Source organism: Onychomys torridus, chromosome 5, assembly GCF_903995425.1.
Source record: "Onychomys torridus chromosome 5, mOncTor1.1, whole genome shotgun sequence".
NCBI lineage: Eukaryota > Metazoa > Chordata > Mammalia > Rodentia > Cricetidae > Onychomys > Onychomys torridus.
The window spans coordinates 129019176-129043849 of NC_050447.1; the positions used below are offsets into that span (position 1 = coordinate 129019176).

Consider the following 24674-nt stretch of genomic DNA (forward strand, 5'->3'; position numbering starts at 1 on the left):
TTTGAGGATCCCCCCCCCCCCCGCTTCCTTCTCTGTGAAATAAGGCTGACACCTTGACCACACTCAGAAGATGTGAAGCTTTCCACCTGAGTACTCTACTCATCCCTCGGGCCAGCAGATGTCCAACCTACTGGCCAAGGTACAGGGACTAGCGAGAGCCTTCTGAGCTGTAGGCTGCCTGGGGAGACCCACATCCTAGGGAGACTGCCCTGGGGCTCACAGGCACAGTAATGTAAAGCATGCCAGTCACAACAGTTTAACATTTTACTAAATCAATTCACACAAATTTCAAATTTCAAATATAATTAAGGACAACAGATTCAATTCTGTTTTTAACAGTTTTCATTTTCAAATCTATCATTAAGACAAAAAGTAAACAAAAGTTAGGTCTGTTGCAAATTTTATGATTTTTCTTGAGGGGAAAAAAATGATAGTAAAAAGAACGCCACTGGGTATACAGTAAAGCACCACAACACACGTTACAAACAGGGCTGCCTGCTGCTGTGACGCAGGAGAAGGGCCGTCCTCCCCACCGCTGTGTTGATCAGGATTCATGAAAGTAAAACTATAAAATCCCCCAGGTTAACTAAGTCAGACTGGTCTGGAACGCAGTGCTTAACAAGGACAATGCCGACTATCAGTGCTAACAGAGAACATTTTAGAAAGCCAAACACAATCAGACTGGAAACCAAAACCTTATTTTCCCTAGATGAGCGAAACAAAATGAAAGGAGCCCCACCTCCCAGTAGAGCAAAGGGGATTTTCCTTCCAGTTGGAGGCAGGGGACAGGGTCGGTGCTGGCTCTGGGGTTGCTGGCCTAGTTGGCGTCCAGCTTGGCCATTTCCTGCACATAGATGCCTATACTCTCACTGTCAAAAAGCACAAAGTACACGGTTTTGATGGAGGAGGACATAGTGGACACGAAGTAATTGGAGATGGCCTTCAGAATGAGCTGGGCCGCTGTCTGCTTCGGGAACCCATTCCTGTAGGCGAGAAGATAGTGGTCAGCACTCAGAGCATCCGCAATGAGCCCACCTCAGGCTTCCCCTGCATCCTCGCTCTGGGATGGTGTTTGCTGAGCCCTGAGGTGTTCGTGCAGGAGTGTTAGGAAGTCCCTGCGGGACACGTTGGTTAGGGAACTGTCACGCTGCACTTGGGAGTAAACTCTTGACCAGTGTGTGACCTCCCTCGTCTCAGAGCATGGTCATCTCAAGTGTCGCCCTAGAATTCCTGTCCTGAGGAAGACTGGCTCTGACTGACGTAAGGAGAAAGAGCAAACAGCCCAGTGACATTAAACACAGAGACCTTGAGTGCAACCAGAAGCCAAACCATTTCTACCCGAGGTTACTGTTATCCCGTTACAAAAATGCCCGTGGTGGGAGTGAGATATCAGAAGGTCACCCATGGACACTGCTCAGAACTCTGGACTCAATGGGGAGCACAGCTAGGCTGTTCTGGTGGGGCTCCTCAGCAGATCACTGTCGACTCCTGTGGTATCTGTGCTGCTTGCTATGACCTTGGTTACACTTGCTTGCTCTGTTAGGCTTCTAGAGTAGGTTTCTGCTGGGTGTTACAAGCGCCTGCTTTGATGTTTGCTCTCTACTGCTGGCTGCGTCTTCTACTCCTGCTGGCGGCTGCATGCTTATCAAGCAACTCATCCAAACCAAAAGTATGGCTATTGTAGCTCATCATCCAGACAGAACCATCCACTCACAAGATAACAGGCAACAGCCAGGCATCCGTGGGCACAGGAAGAATGTGATCTTCACAGGGAGGCATGACCCAGAGAACATTCTAGAAGGTGGCCAGTAAGAAGTAGGAAACTGAATGTGCATGAAGTGGTCGAGGTGCATAAGCTTGTTTCTTTTTTCCATTGTCCCTGGAACCAGCATTAGAGTCCCACTGCTGAGTATCAGTGTCAGCCCATCATGGCAAGGGGGTCTCTGAGTAGCTCTGGCTTCCAGTTGTATGGCACTCTTATGGGGTGTCATGGCACCAAGGGCTGTTGGTCCAGAGACCATCTCCAAACTATCAGCTAATGTCATAGCAAAGGGCATGGCAGTCACTATCGTGCAGAGCAGAACTCTGGGCCAAGTAGCCTCTTGACTTCAGGATATCACTTTAGTCTCCAAGTCAGTATCCTGCCACTGACGTGTGGTTCTACTGAAAACGTCATGCAGAGCTTGGAACTTAAATGACTATGAACTCAGGACTTGGAAGCTCAGCACTGATGAGTCCACATGTGCCCAAGGCTGTCCTGGTCAATACTGCAATATGCACCTGTGGGAGTTGCAGTGTGCACGGGGTGTATGTGTTGTGTGTGTGTGTGTGTGTGTGTGTCCGTTCTGACCTGGTGGAAATGACCTAAGGCTGTCCTGGTCAATACTGCATATGCACCTGTGGGAGTTACAGTGCATGGGGGGTGGTGTGGAGGGGTGGTATGTGGCCTGACCTGGTGGAAATGACCTAATATTTTAGAGCAGCTTTCACGTCCATGCCTGTTGGCTGCAGTCTACTGGTCCTCTCTGGGTGGGGTGCCCTGCACACTTGAGATGGATGTGTTCGCAGCACTCCTGTCCTCCTGCACTGTGTGCCCCTGACAGCAAACCACCTGGAGAGCTGTTTGTGCTCAAGGTGTCACGTGGCCACAGGAAAAAGCTCTCTTGTGACCTGCTATCACCTAGGAGACCAGGGCAGTCGCACATACTTCAGGAATGCAGCTCATTCTCAGAGGGCAAAGTGTCACCCCAGGGTATCTTCCCAGCCTCTGGGAAATAGTGAGGTGTGACAGGGCTCAGGGACCCTCTACACAGCACAGCTCAGAGCTCCAGAGACAGTCAGTCTGGTTTCCTCCCAGAGTGACCCTGGTGGTCTAGCTAGGCTAGAGAATGGCAGGGACAGGACAGAAATAAGGACTACAGTGAGGCACGCAAGGCGGCTGGCTGCCTCAGATCTGAAGGTCAGCTGGGCACAGAGGGCATGCTGGGTGGGACTGCTGGAGGAGGCAAGTTTGACCTTCAGTTGTGGAGAGCCCGTTCCAACAGTGCAGGCCACGATTGACTCTCTGTGTCCCTGTTGTAGCCCGCACTCAGGCCCAGTGAACAGTTTGCTGGAACAGGCAGACCGCAGTGCATGGGCATAACCTGGATGGATGGGAACTGAGAGCTGGGGGGAGCTGTTCTCTGCATGTGAAGGCTGCCTGCCTATGTCTGTATACCTGCTCAGGTGAGCAGTGCTGGAGGCCTCGGAACTCTCTGCAACAATTCCCTAGCTAGGTCACAAGCTGACCTCCTGTGTGCTCAGCCAGCTGAGCTGGGTGCTTGGCTTCCAGCTCTAACCTTAGCTCCAGCTGGTGCATACCCTGTGAAAGTGCTGTGATGCAGACAGATGCTGAGGCCCAGGCTCTACCTGATTGCAAGGTCAGTCTCCTAGGTGCACTGCTGGCCCCTCCTCGATGGTTCAGTGTTTACCGACAGACCCTCAAGTGCTTTCTAGTTCTCTCCTGTGGCCCTTGAAAGGGGTATATAACTACTGCTATAGGAAGGGCCCTTCCTGTTCCTGTGTCCTATGTCTGAACCTGTGGCTGCCTCTGGCATCATGGACACATTCTCATGTACTCCTGGCTGGGCTCCATCTGGAGCTTGCCCTCCCTCAGGTCTGCGGCCACTCTTTGGGAAGCATGCTCTACATGCAGGGAGCAGGGCAGGACTCGAAGAGGTTTACACCAGCAGCACCTACCCCAGCATACCCTTCTGCTGCTTGGTGCATGTGAACCTGTGGGTCCTAGGAAGCCACGCCCTAGAGTAGCGGCCCTGCTGAGGCCATGGACAGACAGCAGGAAGCAGTAGCAAGGTAGGCAGGCCCCTCCCCTGTGCTGCCAGCACAGATGACAAAGTGGGTGTGTGAGATGCTGACATTCCACACACCATCCCTGCAAAAGGTGAGGGTAGCCGTAGCCACACAGTGCCTTGGCTAGCGCCTCCAACAGCACACAGGTGATCTGACTATACGCCCTGACCTCAGGGCAGAGGCAGGGCAGCTGAGAGCTGCAGACTTCTTGGCTGCACAATGATCCCTGTGTCTGTGACTTGCCCAGCCCTATGAAGGCAGAGGGCAGGACAAGATAATGTGTTATGCATCAGGGTGTGGCCCAGGCTCCCACTAGAGGTAACTGGTCTCCCAGGATCAGCCTGAAGGTTCCTGTGGTGAAAGACTACCCCAGACCCTCAGACAGCTATGAGCGGATGACTGCTGTTGGTATCATAGTCATTGCAAACACTGTAGACAATGCTGGCCTCAGCTTGCCAGAGAGGTGCCAACTAGTGTATGGTGCCCAGTTGTACTGGAGGGCTGTGTCTAGCTGTTGGCACAAACAGCATGGGCTTCTTGGTCCAAGTACTGCCTGAGTTCCCATTGGAATGGCCACTCCAAGTCTTGCCAGGTCTCTTCCTCCTCCTTTAACTCAGGCGAGCTGCACAGACTTGAGAGGGTTCACAGCTTCTGCTCTGGAGATAGATTCAGGCTTCGACTGCTCTTGAGTAGCAGGATGGGGCACTGGTTTCCTCAGGTGTGATGAAGATGAGGAGATGCCACCTGTGGTCCCCTCCCAGAATTCCCTGAGCTCACCTGTAGCTTGTGTTCATAGCACCTCATGTTCCTCATGCAGGGCTGACCCGTTTTACCCATCTTGAGCCTTGTCTGGCATACACTAGAGTCATGTGAGCTCCCTTGGGTCACTACTGCTGTGTCTGAAGCACCCTTTCTCCACATCTGGCCTCAGTCTCCCCAGGCTAGTGCCAGGCAGACATGGGATGCTTGTCCCAACTGGGTCCATATGAAGCTGGGTTCAGAAGGGCCATATCTGGGGGTGAGTTCCAGCTCCCCAGTCTGCTGTGAGCCTCACTAAGCCTCATTACCTCCAAGGGTGTAAGGGCCATTGTGAGGAGCAGATCAGTTGGAGACCCCCCAAAAATATGCCATCAGCTACATCTCAAAGACAGAGGAGACCAGACAGGTATCTTGGAGGAGGGCGAAGTGGGGAGCTCTGGGTAATGTGGGGACATGGCCACTACCTACATGACCATTTCTGCTAGGATTAGGTTTCTTGTGCCATGCTGCTGTCTCCAGGGCTTTACCATTTTCCCACATTCTCTGTGGCTTTTGAGTGGCTGCCTGACTGTGAAGGTGCCCCAGGCTACTTCTTACAGAGAAGCCAAGACCACTGTAATCCAAGATGTTCAGAGGATGGTAGCAGCTCCTTTATCACAGCTAGAGGCCAGCAGGGGACTAGCCTCTCCCTCCCAGGCTTCCAAACAGCTTGTTTGTAATCCCTGCAAGGCCAGAGAACTTCAAGGTGGGCTCTGGTTTTTCTTTCTAAAGCCATGCCTGCGTATTGGACACTGCTGTGCCTTGGCAGCCCAGGCAATACTGAGGTATGCCACACGTCCCAGAAAAATCTATACACAGTGGGCATGTGGGCAGGGGTCCTGGGCATGCAGAAGACATCGGCACGCAAGGGGTCCAGCCTGGCTGACACAAACTCTAGCTGTGCCAAGGATGAGCTGTGTGACCTTGGGTGCATGCTTTGACCTCTAAGTTCGCTCTTTGACCTGTGCATGGATTTAACAGTAGAGATAAAGCAGCTAACAGCGCCTGGGGCTCTGTGAATACCCACAAATGGTGTTTGAAAGGCACGAGCTTTCCTTCTATGCTCATAAACCTAAGGGAGGGGTAGTGCAGCCCCACCCCCAACTAGTGTGCTGCCCCAAGAGGGGTCCCTTCCAGGTGTCTAACAGCGCAAGGGGTGACCAAGACCTGCGTTACAAGAATGGGATCTCCACTAGCCCCAGCCAAAGCCCAGAAGGCAGCAGGAGCAGGCCAGCACCTCTGGGGGCTGTCACCAGCCTCTCCGGGAAAAGTTCTCCCCAGCACCTCACTGTGTTTGCATCCCACCTTGACTTCCATGCCAGAGACACTGGATGCCACAGACAAGCCACTTTATTTCCCCTCTTAACCCCCGTGATTTACTGGCTGGCCTGATATAATCCCATTCTTCCCATGAAAGCAAGGGGAGCTGTGTGATGGCTGTGGCCGAGGTCTGCCTGACAGATGTGGCCAGGGAAGCCGGCACATGTGCTGCCCTTGGCATTCCGCCCTTTAAAAGCTTCCCATTGATTATTTTTAAAAACTTTTACTCCATGAAAAATGTAAATAAGTTTGTAATAACAGATGTTCTTTTATGAGAATTACTTTTATGCTTCAATTAAGAATTTCCCAATAGCCATATGAAAGAGCGTGAAATTATTACCTCCAATAAAGGCTGCTATTGCCTTGCTCTTCAGAAGCACCTTTCATCAGGGAAGATCAAAGCGCGTCCGAAGCATTAATTAACTGAGCCTCAGAGCCATCTGTGAAGAAGGGTAGACCCCGTGGCCTTGCTTATTAAGGAAGGCCCAGAACAGAGAGATTGATTCATTTACCAGAGGTCACACAGCACAGTAACATTATGCCAAAGAACAGATACTCTATGGGAGGCAGAAGCAATAGTGTATGGCTGTTTAAGCTCTGATCCAGAAACACTTAAAAAAAAAAAATCTGTGACAAGTTCTGTGATGTGACTAGACACTTGCACAGCAAATGGAGTGGCCATGGGAAGGTTCAGCTCACTTGTGTTCCTGAGGGTAGGGCTCACTCTACAGCCAGGCTGGCCATGAACCTGCAGCGACCCTCCCATTCTAGTCCTCCAAGAGTGGGTATTACAGGCCGGCCATCACACTCAGCTTTCTGGGGCTGACTTAAAATGACATCTACGTATGGTGTCGACAGAAATTGGGGTGGAAATGTGCAGTCAAGGGACCCAGCCACCCACCGCACTTCCCAGGGACTTCCAGCCCTGTTGGGCTGAGCTCCTCTTTGGCGTGGCACCTGCAGAAGGTGCTGGCAGGTGTGAGCATGCTGCAGACACAGGTGTGAGTTTTCATTCTCTTCTGCTCAGGGGTCCTCCAAGCTCATCTACACTGTAGGTGCCTAGTTTTGGTCCTTCATCCAGAGGTCCAAGAAAGACTACCTGTGTGGACAACACTGAGAACTGAGGGACCTCGGTCAACACTGTAGGCTGGGGAGACAGAGAATCTGCCACAGCTCCTGGCCTGGGAGGGATGGCTGGGACGGGCTCCGTCTGCTATCACAGTGGGAGCACCAAAGGCTCCAGAGAAACAGGGTCAGCAACAGCCAGAGACTGACCATGGTGGAGTTTAAGGTGTGAGATCGATCTCAGTGCTACCCAAAAAGGGGAGCAGGGCCCTCTGCCCTCCACAGTTCTTGTGAGGGTGGAAGGGAATGTTTAGCAAGAGCTGCGTTTAACCTGCAGGGCAGAGGCTGCCTGGAAGGATGGCACAATGTAGGGCCCCGCCAGTCACTGACCTTATCCCATCCTGCCTCGGGTAGAGGAGGGACAGGAGCCTCAAACTGGGATGGGCTTCCATCCGGACACACTACTGGCCAGTACAGACCCAGCTGGGGCTTCGTGAGGTCTCAGCTCCCGGCAGCTAGAGCCTCTGAAGTGCCTTCCTAAGCTGGTAGCAGAGAGGATTCAATGTCTGAGGTTCTGAGGCAGCCCTGCCCCTCTCCTCAAGTGGAGTCTTGAGACTTTCTATGCCTACTTTTCAGAGTGAGGGTTTGTTTCTATGCCATTAGTTAGCTGGTGCATGGTGGAGCCAAGACTTGACTTCAGTTGAGGAGCGGTGTATAGCTTAGTCCGACCTCTGCACTCAGCTGCAGAAGGCCTGGACTGTCCCAGTACTGGTCCTCTGGTTTTGAGAGTGGGACTCATAAGTTCACCTGGGGTACATGATGAGCAGGAGCTGGGGCAGGGCCTAGCCCCAACTGCTTGTCTTTTAATATTTTCATTCAGCCCCACCTTGTATCTGCCTCTTCCCACAGCTAAGAGGCCAGGCATGTGTCAGGGGTATCCATGAACGGAGGCCTAGAGAGGCCATTGTGTGAAGCTGTAAAGGTGAAGCCTGGACTGCCTTTAGAGACCCCAGTGTGTTGGAGATGTCAGAGTTGTAGGATACCTGTCCAGGACAGCGGCTAACAGGGAGTAGAACCAGCCCAAGAGAAAGAAGTGTGTTGTGGAAAGAAGGCTAAAACGAGCTGGAGATCCGAAGAGCGATTTGACATCAGACACGGAGATGCAGAGTTTGGAGTGTGCCCTGCTGGTTTTTGGTTTTGCAATGGTTTAGTATTTCCTCACTATGGTCCCTTTCCTCCCCTGGGATGGTAATGTATATCCTGTGCCGTTACATGTCAAAAGTATGTGACCTGCTTTTTGATTTTGATTTTACAGAGGATTACAGTTAAGAGATTGCCATGAGGCTCAGAAGAGACTTTGGACTTTTAAACAGGGTTGAGACTGAAAGACTACATGGACTTTTGAAGTTGAACTAAATGCATTTCTGCATTATGATATGGTTACAAGCCTCTGGGGGCCAGGGAGTGGAAGGTGGAAGTTTGAAAATGGCCCCCACAGGCTCATAAAGAATGGCACTATTAGGTGTGGCCTTGTTAGAGGAGGTGTGTCACTGGGGATGGGCTTTGAGGTTTCAGATGCATGCTCAGGCCAGGCCCAGTGCTGCGCTCTCTCTTCCTGCTGCCTGTTTAGTCAGATGTAGAACTCTCAGCTACCTCTCCAGCACCTTGTCTGCCTGTATGCCACCATGCTTCCTACAATGATCACAAGGACTGAACCTCTGAAGTGTAAGCCAGCCCCAATGAAATGTTTCCTTTATGAGTTGCCATGATCAAGGTGTGTCTTTGCAACAGCAGAACATTTACTAAGAAAGGGCTTTGCCCAAAAGTCTGTATGGCATCCAAAGCTGAACTATCATATAGTTACAGGTTTCTGCTGGAGAGCTCCTCCCCCGCCCCCCCCTCACCTGCCACCCCCCCACATTCCCACTCCTGATTGAATCCACTAGAGTCTTAGTTTTAGATCTTTCTAAGTTTCATCAGCACACCACATTTTTAATGATTTTTTAAAATGTATGTGTATGTATATCTGTATATGCTGCCTGCATATAGGGGCCTGCAGAGGCCAAAAGCAGGTTACTCTGAAGCTTGAGTTACAGGCAGCTGTAAGCCACTGCAGGTGGATGCTGGGAACTGGTACCCTGCAAGAGCAGGAAGTGCTATAACAGCCAAGCAGACTCTCTAGCGCCAGCACACCACTGTTTACCTTGGCATTCTTTTGACTGTGCTTCAGGAGGAAGCAAGGCCTGAAGGCAGCCTCAGCAGACCTTGCCTCAGGTGACAGCTCTATGCTCAGGAGCCGTGATGGCAGAAAACACCATGACTGACAGGGTTGCACTCCTGTGCCCATACCTGCCACTGCCAATGGAGGGGAAGGCGATGGATTTCAGCTTCCTGTCGTCAGCTAGGGCCAAGCAGTTTTTCACTGTCTTTTCCAGAAGTTCTTCACACTTGTCTGCACCCCAGACTGGACTATTACAGTGAATCACAAACTTGGCAGGCAGGCCATGGCCTGCACTAACAGCAGCTGAAAGGGACAAGAAGAAGCACATGTCACAAGAGGCCAAAGCCACACCTGCTCTAGTGATCCCCTCGCTGCCTCTGCGGGCCTGTGTCCCAGGAAGACTGCAGCCACTTCCATTCTACAAGTCCTGGGAACACCAGCCCGAGCTGGGAATCCCAGCCCGAGCTGGGAACCCTCCTCAGGCACCTCCCCACTCGGACAGTGGCACCTGACTCATTACAGGTGCTGCAGAGGAATGTCAGGGAGTCCCTCCACCTCAGAAGCAAGGTGTGAGCTTTACTCATCAGTTCCGCGGCATGTCAGTGAGTAACTGTGTCGGTCCTCTAACCTCCTACACACGGGTCACACAGCCTGGGGTTGGAGGCTTTGAAGAAGCAGCAGCCTGGTTGTGTGACTTGATCCTGGCCCCAATGACAGAACAACACTGGCTCTTTAGGATGCAACTCTTCCCTTTCTCAAGGAGGGGCCAGTTTCCAGACACACATCTCCATGACTGTCTCCTCCCCTTTGTGACATCTAAGGGCACAGCCTCAAGGTTTTGCACATGCATGAGCTGTAAACAGCCTGCCTGTCTCCTGGGGTAGAGCTGGAGCCAGCGCACTTCAGGAGCTGCTCCAGGAAGACACTTGAGTTCGTTTGCTTGAGTGTCAAAACCTGTTTTGTTGAATCATCAGCACTGTCCCAGGGGCACCATTAAGGCCACTCTGCAGGGTCTCGTGGCGCCATTAACAGTTGTAGGGCTGTGCTCACTAGGTGTACGTGCTCTGGGCTAAAGTGCTGCCATGAGTCCTATGGTTAGGAGCATTTGAAGTTGGCACTAAACTGGGCAGGGGTAGGTTTCGCTCTCCTGACACTTTCCTAAGCCAGGTATAATCCCAGCACTTGAAAGGAGGGATAAAAACATCACTTGAGTCCAAGTTTGAGACCAGCTTGGGTAACAACAACAAAATCCTAACAGCTTAGAATCAAGACCACAGTCATAGCCCTGGCTGTGCCAGGTTGCCTCCCATCAGACCCTATCAAGGGCCAAGAGTCACTGGTGGGCCTGCAATGGGAGTACAGGAGGAACGGCTGTAGTCACCTTCGTCTGTGTCCACCTTGTTCAAGGCTGGCCTGAGGTGGGGCTGCCTACAGGAGCTTTTCACTGATGCTCTGCCCATCGTGCCCCTTATGGGACAACGAAAGAGGCATGGCACAATCAAAGTTCCTACTTCATTGCTACAGGAGCATGGCACTAGTCCAGGATGCATGTGACAGCTCATCACTGGGCGAGGCCGGCTGCCTCTCCTGAGAGGACTTCTGCAGACATTACATATGATGTCCACATTTAGTCAAGATTTACTTTTAAAACAGAAGGCCTTGACAAAATGGACACCCAGGATTGCAGAGTAAGAAATGAGGAGGAGGAGTGTCTGTCTTCATGCAGAGTAGGTGCCCCTCCCCTTTGACGGACCTAGGAAGCCCTGTTCTTCAAACCTGCTAACGCTCTAAGATCCCCATCCCCCATGGATGTCCCCAGCCTTTTTCTTCCCTCTCCAACCAAGAATGGCGGTCATGGCACATGAGCAATAGGTGTTTATGTTTCCCATTAAAAGCACAGCTGGCCGAAGAGGATGGCTCACTAGCAGCCTTGCAGGTGGCTCAGTCTCACCCTCCATTTTTCCCAGCTCTCAGATCTGTCAAATGTGGCTGCTGCAATTCCTTTGCGTTTGAGATGGAGACACCAGACAGGAGCTACTGAACAATTTTTAAATATGAAGGTGGTTTCCATGAGCCTTCGGCTGCTGACTATGCGCAGGCTGCGTTCTGAGTGGCCAAGCTCTCAGGTCTTCCACCTTGTAGACACAGTGGCACTACTATATACCCTCAACTCTCGGTGCCTCCCTCGAACTGTCCAAGTCACACTGGAGGAGCAAAGGGCTCTTATCCTTACCTCCAGCTACTTCCAAGGGCCCGTTCTTTTTCCGAAGTTCCAGAACAGCTTCTACAAACTCCTTGCCACCCTTCTTCTCCAGTGTGTTTCCTAGGCAAGGGCAGGGCAGGGTCAGAGTACCACCCCCTGTCTGTGGCACACAGACACTCAACAGGACACTTGATTACATACTTTAAGTGGTCTGAGCAGCTACACTTTCACAAAGCTGCAAAACAGGACCTATGCTTTGGCTGGTCAGAGTGTGAAAACCATAGAAAGGATTTGTGCGTGGACAGTGGCCACTAGGCACTACAGTTCTCTCTGGCTTCTTTTGCTGCCCCTCTCTTGGGGTGACTGAGGTGGGGACACCAGAGATATGAAGGTGGCATCTGTACTTGGCAAACATGCCTGGCCTACATGATTTCCATTGGCATGAGAAACCAGGTGGCACTGACTTCCAATGGGTCCGCTGAGGGGCTTGTGCCCCAAATAAGGCGGTCTGTGAAACAGTAGCGCATGCTCCTCCTATCAAGCAGCCAGGACTCCTGGGAGGAGGCCAAGGAGAAAGTGTTCCCATTGGGCCACCTTTGGGTCAGCACTACATGCTTAGTTCCTGTTTTGCAGCTTTGGTGACATATGTGAATTAAATAAATCGAAAAAAGAAAGAAAAAAATGGTCTCAGACAATATTTTCTTAATTACATTAATGATTCAGAATTGCTTGAGGGAAAGGAGGAAAACATCAGAAGCAGAGCTTAAAGACGAACTGGTACTGCACAACGCTTGGGAAAGGATGACTTGGCTGCTTAGGACCCAACTTTAAAAAGGCCTTTCTGAACCAGAACACTTGTGAGAGCCACGATGACCAGCACCTGTGACAACTTAGGCTCCACAGCTCACGTGGGCCGCCAGCAGCAACCTCAGCTGTGGCAACAGCAGCTTGTCAGGTTCGTCCTGAACAGAGTCCATTCTTCCTTAAGCTCTGGTTCCTCAGTTTTGTGCATTTTTAAAGTCCTTTTCCTTGAAGAGGATGAAATACTCCCCTTAAGATTCACCATTTATCTTGGAAAGCCTAAGTGCATCTGGGCTGGAAAGTACCAGCCCAGAACAGAACTAACTGTCTTAACAAAACCTGTCTTGTGTACGTGCATGTTCCTCGGATGTGAACTAACCCTAGGAAGTGTCTGGAAGCACTGTTGCAGGTGAAACAGACCAGGGCTACTGGCAGGGACTGAACCATCACTGTACTGCAGAAGTCCAAAGTGCATGCGTGAGAGTGGTGGACAGTCCACAGCCTACGAGTCCTCAGCTAAGACAGGACAGGGCTTGAGATTCTCGTGGTGAGACCCTGTGTCTGTCCTCAACAGCTCAGAATGCTCTCCTGCCTTTTCCTCCCTGAAAGCACCCTGAACTTTATGTGTCTCAAAGTCATTCCAAAGACTTTCACGTTTATAGTAAACTTCAGCACCAGAGTGGCAACTGAATGTGCCATGTGTCTCAGGGGACCACTACGGGCTTCATGTCCCCACTCTACCACTCAAAAATACGGCCCAGATGGGAGACCCCGATAGAGGGTCAGTTGAAATATCCATGTGGCTGAGGAAAAGGAGTGTGGGGTCCAAACCCATTAGTTTATTAGTCTAGTCTTCCTTTTAACCTGAGTTAAAGTGTGAAGTTCGAGTGTGAAGAGGGGATGGATACTCTGTTGTTACTGTCTAAGGCTCACAGTCCCTCACGTCTCCTCTGAGGTGAGGACTGAGCAAGTTGGAAAATAAAGTCAGTACTTCACTTAGGAAAATCACTGATTCCCTTTAAGATACAAAACATTTCCTAAGAAAATAGGCTGCTGATAATTAAAGGTGTTTTATCTTAGGAAGAGTGTTTACTTTAAAACTTTTACTTATGATTAAATATTGCTTTAATTAGAAGTGCAACTGCAAGCTGGAAATACACTTAATGCATTTCTCAAACTTAAAAATTGAACCCTAGGTCACAGGCAATCGACCCAGTCAGGACTTGACTCCTACACACACATATGTATGCACATGTTCATGTAGACACACGTGTACTTTTTAACAAGAAACAGGCCCATTTTCAACCATATTGTCAACACTCTCAATGTGAGGCTCTTGTTTTTAGGATCCACTTCAGGGTTAATCATAAAGCAATCGCTGATTTGCCCCCAAGCATAAACATGTGTTACTCCCAGGAGAACAAGAACATTATTTCATGCTTAGAAAGCAGGCATAAGTATCAGTGTTCAAAACAGCCTAAGCAAAAATTTAGGCTTGGACAAATGTCAGGCTCAGCCTGTGGTCTATTTCACTGTTAGAAAGAACTTTCGATGGGTAAAGTTAATCACAGGGCTAAGCATTCCTGCACTCGAATCCCGTCTTCCAGCAGTCTCAGGGCTCAGGAATTCACACCCAAAGTGCCAAGCGCAGCCATGACCTCCCAGCGTCTTCCTCTCTTCCCTTCTCTCACATCAAGGTGGGAGCTGGAACCAATTGAGGCCATGCATGAATCTGGATTATTATTGTTTTGGGATTGTACAAGGTCTCTGAGGTCAGTACTAGTTTGGACTGGATCTCTAGGCAGAAAACAGAGGTGGGTAGGCTTTGGAAGACTGGATTCCCATCTGGTAGTCTTTCCTCCTGCTGAGGTTTTCCTAGCTGTGACATGATGGTTCCATGACCTTGTTCAGCTTTCTGACGAGCCACAGAAGACAGCAATCTCTGTGTATGTTGGGTGGAGTGTCGAAACTGTCACTACCCAACAAGACCAGTCCCAGATGGGGAGGCCACAGCTCGCTCTACATGTTACTCCCTGTGGGCTGCAACCCTGTCTCCAAACTTCTATCTCATCTCCTATGGCCAGTTCTGCTGACCAGGAGTCAGCCATCCCTTGGGTCTGAGTGAGACACTCTGCCTGGGGTCTTCATAGTCCCCACTGAATCCAATACCCTGGATGACAGGATGAGCAGGCTTTAGGCATTCCCAGCTAATAAGACCAGACCTGTGCCATTCATTTACTGACTTTTCTCCAAATAAGTACTTCCTTCCCATCAAGTTTTTATTGAGTTGAGAAAGGAAACATCTTTCTTTAAGCTGCCTTCTTAGGAGGGGATTTAACTGCCTGCAGCCTGGTTTCATTCTGGCATGGCACACTTGCCAACTGCTCACTTTTCCATCCATGTCTGAAATCCAAAATTCCCAGGAGAATCATCAGTGCAAATTGCAATGTCTGAATCAAGTGTGAGAGCAGACCGTGCTGGAGACACCGGGCCAAGCTGGGCAGTGCAGTCCTAACCTCTCTGTACCTAGTGCCCAAGGACTCCGCAACCCACCCTCCATCAGCACAGGACTTGCTGCTGACTGGGAATGTTATCATTATCTTCGGAAGCAGCTTGGGGTCCACACTCAGAACAGTGCTTAGGCCCTGCACATCTCTGTTAGATCATCGATGCACATAACAGTGAGGCTACCAGCAAGCACAGTCCAGGAGCAAGACACCACGTAAGGTGCTCTTCCTATTCTTCACACAATAATCCTCATTACCAAGTAGAGAAAATGAGGCATGGAGACCTACATGACTTGGCCAGGTCTTAAAACTGGTAGAGACTGAAGCTAAGTGTCAAGTTCCTCTCCTGGGTAGGGAATGCCTCCTCACGACGTACCCTCAGGGCAGAGCCGAGTCCTGACCCCACACAGTCAATCTGTATCCCTCTAGCTCTCTCCTCAGCCACACTGAGGAACAGCTGCCAGCTTAGGGGAGACTCAAGTGCTTTCTGTGTCTAGCACAGTGCTTCTCAAGTGCTAACCAAGAACGGCTTCTTAAATCCACCTCCGATCTGAAACCCTCCATGTGGGAACACACTCGAAAGGGTGACCCCTCTGTGTGTCTGAGCTGTGAGGCCATTCATAAGAATAAACATGCTTCTGACATAAGAAAGCAGGGTGGGCACAGAGCCCTGTGCACAGGAGTTTGCGTGTCTATTCTGATGAGGGCACAGGAGTGCCCTACCTGCCTGTAACTGAAACCTCTGGGAACCCAGTCTCCAACAAAGCTGTACCTCGTGAGGTGAGGAAAGAAACGCTGCTGCCAAGCCAGTTTCCAAACCAGAAGTGCCTATGGGGGCAGCTGCGTGATGCGCTGGCTGGAGGCCAGCTGTATTTCTCCAGTTCACAACCCAGGGACGAAGGCCCCAGGAAGGTCAGGACGGCTGGAAGTGTGAAATGAATGCAGCCTGCGTAGCTGTCAAAGGATCAAGCTGTCTGCGCGGCCGACTGACCATGCACACACACACTCGGCAGCACCCAGCTCGGCATTACCTACTTCACCACCGATGTAGAAGTCAGTGTTTGTCGGGTGAACGACAGCATCACTGTCGATCGAGGCAATGTCAGCCTGAACAACTTGCAACTATAACAGGTAAACAAATGTAGATCAACTGTGTTGGACCGAGACCCACGCACAGGCACATTTACTAATGCCCCAATGGCAGGGCTGGCCTACCTGGTCGATTCCAACATATGAGCCCAAGGGGCAATCAGTCCACGCAGTGTGCGCACATGTGGATGGGAGTGAGGACAGGAGGAGGAATATCAAATGTGACATGTTTAAATTAAACATTTGAATGACAAGTCAAAAAAAAGAGAAACACACATGAGATCATTTCCAAAGATTAAAAGAAATAAAACAACGGATGCCCCACTTCACCCTGCAGAAGCCTGTCCAATGCTGGCACCCCACTGAGAAGACTACAGAAACATGGCATCTGCTTTGAAAAAAGGTGGACTGTCAGGCCAACCACAACAATGAGTTTCTCCATTGCTCTGTAGCAGTCAACTCGGAGGCTTTGATTTCTCCTCTGGCATTTACCATTTTTGCCTCCCTTCAAGTAACAGCAAGAAACCAGCCCAGATCCATGTACAAGGTTGCCTGTCCGTCCGTCCCCCCCCCCCAATGGGTGGAAGTATTTTTCCAGGCTCTTCTCTTTTCCCAGCGAATCCTTCCAGCATACTTTGGACAGACCATTAGCATTTACAGCTTCTGCTCTTTTGTTTTGCAGATGGCATCTGGCTAAAGCAGGCGGAGAACTAATCCCAACCCGGGTAGGAGTGGCCCTTGATGAGAGACCTGCCAGGTTAGGACAAAAGCAGCTGCAGCTGGGAGCAGAAGGCACAGAGAACAGCCTGTGGTCAGTGTTGGAGGGCACTGACCCCGGAGGCATCCACAAGCCTGTGTGCCCTGGCAAGACTGTACCTAGAAGGGTGCTGATCATGCCTTGAGCTGACAGTTCCTCTCATGAGTGAAACCACAGAGGGGGTGGGCATCTGAGGGAACCTTTCAGCTTCTGCTGAATGTCCGCTCTCCGTGCATGGGGACAAACTCAGTCTGCCCTTCTGAGTCATCTCCTCCAGTCACAGCGAATGCACATGGCAGGGGAGCAAAGGCTGAGTGAGGACAAGAGCTGACAGATTTGCTTCTGAATGAAGGACAGCTCCACGACAGAAAATCTAGCTTGCTTTCCTTCACACACTCTGAATGCCATTCTAGCCAAGCTGAAATGGAGAAACTATTGTTTTGTAGTTACCTGAGATTTTTTAGCTTAAAAATAAAATAAAATAAAAAGGAAAGAAAATGAACAACAACAAAAACAAACCAAAAAACACGTTTTAAAATCCCTCCCAAGAAACCAGCAGCCAGTCTGATCATTATGGAAGAGAATTTAGATGGCAATGTATTCGCAATCCAGGGGAAGCAGCCAATCACAACAGATGAGACATGAGACCATCTCCATTTGGAGTGGCCTAGAGTCAGTATTTAAGATCGACAACCAAATGCTAATCAAGGATTGGGGATTTGCCTTGACCATGCTTAAGTCTAGGCAATCAAATTAAAAGCCTAAATTCTGGGTTCCATAAATTCTCATCTGACAGCTGGTGGTGCCAAACCCCATCCCCAATTACCTAGGTCATCTTTAAGGTCAATGTCAGCATTGGTAGGATTGATTATGGCCTCCACCTCAAAGCCGGCTAAATTACTGATTTCACTGTGAATAAGGTTCAGCTGAAAAGAAAAGCATGAGGTGGGAAATAACAGGAGAGCCGGCAAGTTGCAGAGCAGTGAACCTGGACATGGGTGAGGCGGTGATGCTCACAGTGCACTGGGCACAGAGAGAAACAGGAGCCGTTGGTAATGTGGATCTACTTCAAACAGAAGACTCCAGTGCCACAGGGTGCTAGAAGCAAGCTAGGCAGGGCACTCAGAACCTGCAGATGTTGCTTAGGGTGAAAGGGAAGCACAAGCCACGTGGGCCTGGGAAAAAGCTGGCAGCTTTCCTGTAGAGGACCCAGACCCAGGGTGCTCAATGTGGGAGGAGGAGGGTCCTGTCCTTGGGCACTAAGGCAGCAGAGAGACCCTACCTGGCTGTGTATATGCCCACAAAGTGCCATTGTCTTGCAAGTGTTTATAGGTCTTTAAGGCTATCTCCACCACTGTAGCTGCTGGCTGTCCCTCCCTCCTTCCATCTTGCTCAGGAATAGCAAAGAGCAAGAATGGTCTGTTGCTCGGGGACATTTAATTTTATGCGCCCATTAGTCACACAATGTTGGAGTTCTGGGGACACCTGGCAAGAAACCCAGTAGTTCTCCAGAAAGACAATGTGTCTTTTTAAAAATAATTTCACCACACTGGTGAGGTTGCACTGAGGCCGATGGCTGGCTTACAAATACCTTGCATTGTGTCTGCCCCATCAACTGGGTCTTTCTGAAGGGCCACTGACCTTTCTCCCACTGCTGCTCTGTTGCCATGACAACCCTTGGTCACTAACTGAGAGCAGTAGGTGCTGGATTCTGCTGTCCTGGCCCTGCTCCTGCTTTTCGGTAGGTTCAGGTGTGGCTAAGCTTGCATGTCCACAATCTCTGTCTTGTCATCAAGTTGCTCCTTCTTCAGTGACGTCAATTGTAGCGTCAGCAGCCCACAGACCTGCCAAGACCTAGGCTTCGGGAGTGCCTGAGCCTGCAGGGGCAGCAGGACTGAAGCCCTGTCCTAAAGTTCACTATGGAGGGTATAGGTGGGGTACAAGCCAGGGTGGCTCCTGGCTACTGAGCCCCAAGGTGTTCAACTTCTGGGGCCAAATATTTTGTTTTAAAGAAAAAAATGTCGGTAAACTATAATGCAAGAGAAATATACCTCCAAATTTCTGATCCTTAAAAGCTGCTAGATTCTCAAAGCCTAAAAGTCCTCTGGGAGAAAGCAATGGTAGAAATGAATGTGGTTGTTCGGCCACAGAAAGACACAAAGACAGAAGGAGGGCCCAGTTTCTACACTGGGGCTTTCTCTTTTGGCACTGTATGGTGATTTGGGGGCTAGTCGCATCCCTAAAGCAGCAGAGGAAGCCATCAGGGTTCCTTATCGAGTTGCCTTTTAGGGGCTCTTGGTCCTGGTGGCTGATGCACTGAACCCTATAGGCCCTGGCTGCTCCTTCTTAATGGGAGGAAGGTAGGGTGGGCACAGATTCCAAGGAAATGCTACTCATGAAAACAAACTAAGCCAATATTCCATGCCACCACCAAACAAACAAACCACACCGTGAAAAGGCAAGTTGGTAAAGGATAAAATGGGAAAGGAATCCTTTGCTCAGTGTGGCATGAAGGCGCACACATCTAAGTATCTACTGGAAGATATGTTGAAAAGTCATGTAGGTTTAACCCTTGAAACTTTCTTTTCTAATTGTATGGTTATATCTGGGGTTATGTTCAGTGGAGAAGCAACTGTTTTCACAGGCTCTGATTTGACTAGCCAGGAGGCATCATTGTGAGACCATCAGTGGCTATCCCTTGACTGTTCTGGGAGCAACACTTCTGTCCAGGGGAATGGGCTCTCTGGGGAAACCTTTGCTGAAGGGAGGAAGCAGCTGCAAACAGAACTCAGCCCCTTGGAGAATTCCTGGGCCTTTCTGGCCTCATCACTGATGGAAAGCGTTCCTGAAAGTAAGGACCAGTGCACCTTAGGAGGCCTGTTGCTTAGTGCTGGTAATTTCCAGCTAATAGAGGGCGGGCAGGTCTCACTCACATCTAAGCATGAGGCTAATGTTGAGACTGTCCATCTGTGCTTATGTGTCAGGGCACAGCATGGGTGTTCAGACCATGGCACTGGGCTATAAGACTCTGCTGCTGTTATAGAATATACACAAGCACGAAAAGATTAAAAATCCTCTGGTCTGCAGCATGTGGCCGAGACTGGTAGGGAAAGAAGAATTGGCTCACTCTTTGTAAAGAAGTCCAGGTAATCAACTTGGCTTGGGCAGGCTGAACCAGTGGCAAAGGTCATTAGTGAGATGACCATCAACAGAGAAAAGGACTCTAGACAAGAGAAGAAAACCCTGAAACACAGTGCATATGGGCTATGTGTGCATAAGTCCCGAAAGGACCCCACAGTCTAGTTATCCACACTTGAACCACCACGTCCTGGGCTGAAACAAGAAATCAGTCAGGGTAGGTCTCCTCTCAGTCAAAGAGCATGTGACCACAGATCATATGGCAGAGGAGAGGGACTTGTATTACACATCAGACTGCCAGAAAATTGTGAAAATTCCCAATAGTCTGGTTTCCCAGGAAGGAGAAAGATCATTAGTGGTTCAGTGTCTGTATAAAGTGAAGATTAAACACTTGGTTTTACACCGTGGCGTGGGAACTTCAGTGCGTCTGTGCATCCTCGTGGCTGCTGCAGAGACAGAGCACTGGCTGCTGTCAGTAAGAGAGCAGGAGTGTGTCCTGTTGGCTACAGCTGGAACAAAGGGACTTAGCCTAGGAAACTGCAAGGTCCCTTCCCCCACTGTTGACTGACCGTCCTGCTCTCAACCCTGTGGTACCTCTCCCTGACATCTATACCCAGGCCTCTCCTAGGGTGGTTCTGTCCCATTTAGCAATGAACATCAAACACCGTCATATGTAACTCTTGGGGTGAAATGAACATCTCCTCTCCTGTAAGGTAGGACTAACGGAAATGCAGGCTCAGAAACTGGGCCCTTGGCCAGGCTTGCGCTCCAGCAGCTGGAAGCCCGTCTGGCTTCCCCTACGTGAGGAGGTTGGGAGAGTGTTGGTCAATGCCGGAGAAAAGCAAGCAGCCTGTTCCATACCCTGACCTGACCTAGCTGGCTGAAGGAAATGGTACAATCCCTTTAAAACTCGGATTGGAAATTCAATTTTAAGATGCGGGTGATTAGTACAGATCTTTTGAATGGTGTGCTGGGCCTCCCTGTAACTGCCAAACTTTGGTGTCGTTCACAACAACAAAGAGGGACGCCTGGGCCAGCCTCACTTTTCCTAACTTACATCTAGTACAATTATTTTCCTGCCCTCAGAGCCCACTTCCTGTGAAGGGGAATGGGAGGAGTTGTCTTCAATAGAACATCTTTCCCAGAGGCCACAGCAGGCCACTGTCTTCACATCTGTGCTGTCCCTTATCACCCATGTTTCTAGCCTGAACCTTCCCAGGGCCTTGGGCCTAGGGGCACTGTGTGGTGGGCATCTGGCCAAGCAGTACTCCAGAAAGACATGGGCATCCAGAAAGTGCCAGAGGCCAGGGTGGGCCATGCTGCATGATGCCGTCAGCATTCCCTGCTCTACTTCAGAGGCCAGGCGGTAGTCTGAATGGAGGGATGGAGAGAGAGAACTCCCTCTCTTGTCAACTTCCTACCCTCAGAAGAAGCAGCAAGGGTCAAAGGGGATTCCGGGACCTGCCGCCAGGGCCTCCAGCACTGTTACCATGAGTCTGACTCAGTCACACTCACCAGCCTAATTCCCAGCTGCCTCGAATACAGCTTCTAGCACCAACACCACCGCTGACAGAGACAGGGATGCATGCACTGCAAGTGGGTTTTGTTGCTGCTGTTGTCTGAAATAAACCATGAGGTCCTTAAGGGGCTAAAGAAAAGCCAGGTCTCAATGGCGCCACAGGCAAAACATTTGTGGATTCGGGATCACAGCACTGCTTTCTTAAAAAAAGAAAAAAAATTCAACAATGTGTGTGAACACGGAAATCACAGTCACAAGGGGGATTCTCCTGAGACTTTAGTATGTGAAATGCATCATTAACAACAATTAGAGCCCAGGCTCCTAAGCCCTGGACTGGTTCCTCCTGTGAGCAGCTTAGCAACCAGGCTCACAGGGCTGGGGTGGCACAGTGTCCCCTTTCTCTCCTGCTTGCTGTATTCAAGTGCGGCTCTCAGTGTCACAGATGGGACATGAGGTGCACAGAGCAGGGTTTCACAACTATCCTTCTAAAGAACACTTTCAGAAACTTTCTATGAAACCCAAACTAATGGCCGAGCCCGGCCCCAGTGTGCTTTGTGTGACACAGACTCCCATCCCATAACAGTACACACTAGCCTGCTACCTGACAGTCAAAGCCAGTAAGTGGCCTGGAAGTGCTGCTTTGGAGCGTGTCCTGGATTGCATTTACAATGCCTCGGGCTACAGGGTAGAGGGTTCTTGAAAGGATAGAGCACCCTAATTTCTCATGTGGGTGCCCAGGCTGACCTGAGATGATGCAGGTTACTCAGCTTCTGTTTGCAGAGATTCTGGGGACGTCGTCTGGGGAGCGTGGGTGTCAGCACATCCTGCTGTACATACATTCAGCAAGAAAGGCAGTTTCATGATCTCCAAAAGATGGAAGTGTTTCAGTGGCCAGGAAAATGGGTCGGCATTCAGTGCCTTTTCTTAGGGCTGACCATTCTACTCTGGGTTCGTTCTTTCTCAGAAGTCCAGATCTCAAATGGGCACACTAGCTTCATGATCTAGCCTGATGTCTTCATTCTACTCATCAGACTCTCTGCAAATTACTGGAGCACCCCTGCCAGCTCTGAGAGGGCAGTTAGTGTTAAAGAGATTTACAGTGTTTACCCTGAGGTACTCATTCTGCAATCAGACCAGAAGGATCCCAGAGAGCAGAGCTGCGGAGAGCTGCTACATACTGCCCTGCAGACACAAGCAAGGTATCTTTAGCGAGGCTCCAGGCAACAGCCCAGATGTGGACGTGATCTCATCTCTTTCTGAATCAACAGAGCAACAGAAGGAAGGGCGTCTGGGTTGGCACATGGGACTTACACGGCTTGGTACTTTCATACTGTTTGCAAGTGTGTCTTTTGCAGTGAGGAGAGTGTGAGTTCTGGCTGAGGCTGCCTCTGGGATGGCAGCAGAGGGGAGCAGAACCAGGAGAGGCCGGGGTGGAGGTGACTGAGAGCAGGATGGGTGAGGAAAGAGGTGGCTGTCCCCAGGGATTAAGCCATGTTCCCTGCTCACTAGGCCTTCAGGCCCTGGCTAATCATTCCTCAGGGAAGGAGAAGATAAGCGACTAAAAACAGCAGAGGGATTTCACATGTCAGCGGCAACTGAGGCAATGTGATGGGACCTGTTAAAGGTGTGGAAGTAGACCCAGGTGTTTGCTTTAGTGCTGAGGAGACGGTAAACTTTCAAAGCCCCAGACCTTAAGATGACAACTAGAGCTGCTGCTTTAGAAAAATGCACACAAAAACCAGATAATGGTTACACAACGTAAACAGCGATGGTTAGATTCCGGAACAGTCACCGCAGGAATTGCATCATGAGAGCCTGAGTGCAATTAGTGACAGAAGAGGGAAGGGCTGGGGACAACTGGCAATGAGTGAGCAAGAAAATGGTGTCATTGTGATGCAAAATACAACTGACAGTGAGGACCTAAAAATGATGCAGCTTCTAAACCATTTACACCACCTTTAAGCAAATGGACCTGCAAGGTCAAATTCAGTCCTTAAAGATTTTTTTTAACATATTAAAAAAAAACTGAGATAATTCCCACCCCTCTTTTAATCAACTCTCATCTTCAGGTCTTAAAAGCCTTTGCATCATTTTTATTTTCAATAAAAGTGAATCAACTTTTACAAAACCATGGCGTCCTGGCAAAGCTGCATCACTGGGACAGCTGAAAATATATTTATTGCCCATGGTTAAAACAAACAACTGGCTTGAGGCGTCGCCTGGTGGGTCAGTGAAGAAGCCCCTGGTATGAACCACCCAGCCCCCGGACCAGATCCGTGCCCACCAGAGCCTGCTGGATATGATTTCTCCCCTTGCACAACCCATGCTACCTGATGACCAGCCTACTCCACAGGAGCACCTCCTTACCTAGGCTAAGCCCAAGGGTCCTGCTCCCCAGTGGGAGCTTCTTGTTCTCCTACACTATCATCTCCCCTTCCTGGAACCTGCCAGAATCCCCTGACCCAGCTTGGTGATTCTATCGGAATTCACCCCTCCCTGGGGCTACTTCCAGAGCCACTCCCCCGAAAGTTGGTCTGTCCACCCTCTGAGCTGAGTGGCACCCAGGAATCTCAGCCTGTGCCCTCTCCCAGGGCCCTGGAGCAGACTGAGTGGTGTCTGCCTACCTTCTGGCCAAGGAAGAGGCTCTTGGTGGAGAGGACGGTGAAGCCATCGGCAGGCGTGCCCTCCGTCGTACTGTCTGCGCTGGCCGCCTTGCTGACTTCTCCCTGTTTCTTCTTGTACAAATCGGAGAGTTAGAACATGGACCATTGGGCAGGGGCCACACAATTCTGTCATTCCTACTAAGGAGGCAGTCCCAGGCTTCACCCATTACCAATTCAGAGGGCACAGGAAACAAAACCCCTGGCATGTCCCACAGTAGAGGTTATGGCTTATTTTGAGAGCCCTGAGTTTTATGAAAACATTTTAAATTGTATTTTATTACTTCTAGTCTTGAAAATAATCTTAAAAGCAAACCTAAATTTCCAATTGTTTAGAATAGAATCATTTCATAAATTCAGAATATCTCTTCACTAACGGTTTTTAGGTATCTCCCCTTTTTAGACATGTGCATGTGACTTATTGCTAGAGGCTCACCCTTGTAATCCAGTGCTCAGAAAGCTGAGGCAGGAGGAGTGCCGTTAGTTTAAGGCAACCTGGGCTACATAGTTGAGTCTTAGCAAGCTTTAACTACAGTGTGAGATGGTGCCTTAAACCAAAAAGAAGGAAGCAAACTGTTTCAGGTGACAGCAGTGGAGGCCCTTTCCCATTCTCCTCCCTAGAACTTGCTGTGGAGAACACCATGGGGGCCGCTGTGTCCCCACCCCCACAGCGCCAAACTTTAACTCACTCCCCAGCATCGTGCAGACTAAACTATGTGTGCCTGGAGAGCCTGAGGAACTTCCAAG

General features: G+C 50.1%; 1 protein-coding gene across 4 annotated transcripts in view; it reads right to left on the bottom strand.

Annotated features, from left to right (window-relative positions):
- Positions 1-250: 250 nt before the first annotated feature.
- The window catches only part of LOC118584240 (core histone macro-H2A.1), a 65911-nt gene continuing 41487 nt past the window's right edge, over positions 251-24674 (bottom strand). The window contains exons 5-9 of one of the 4 annotated variants that reach the window (XM_036188348.1): positions 23892-23999; positions 15796-15886; positions 11487-11576; positions 9382-9556; positions 251-983 (exon numbers count right to left, since the gene is read on the bottom strand). In XM_036188348.1, coding sequence (XP_036044241.1) covers positions 818-983; positions 9382-9556; positions 11487-11576; positions 15796-15886; positions 23892-23999 — 630 coding nt within the window. In that variant the 3' untranslated portion in view covers positions 251-817. Of the gene's footprint in view, positions 984-9381; positions 9557-11486; positions 11577-15795; positions 15887-17436; positions 17537-23891; positions 24003-24674 lie in introns of all 4 variants that reach the window. The other 3 variants (XM_036188346.1, XM_036188347.1, XM_036188345.1) reach the window with 3 other exon arrangements.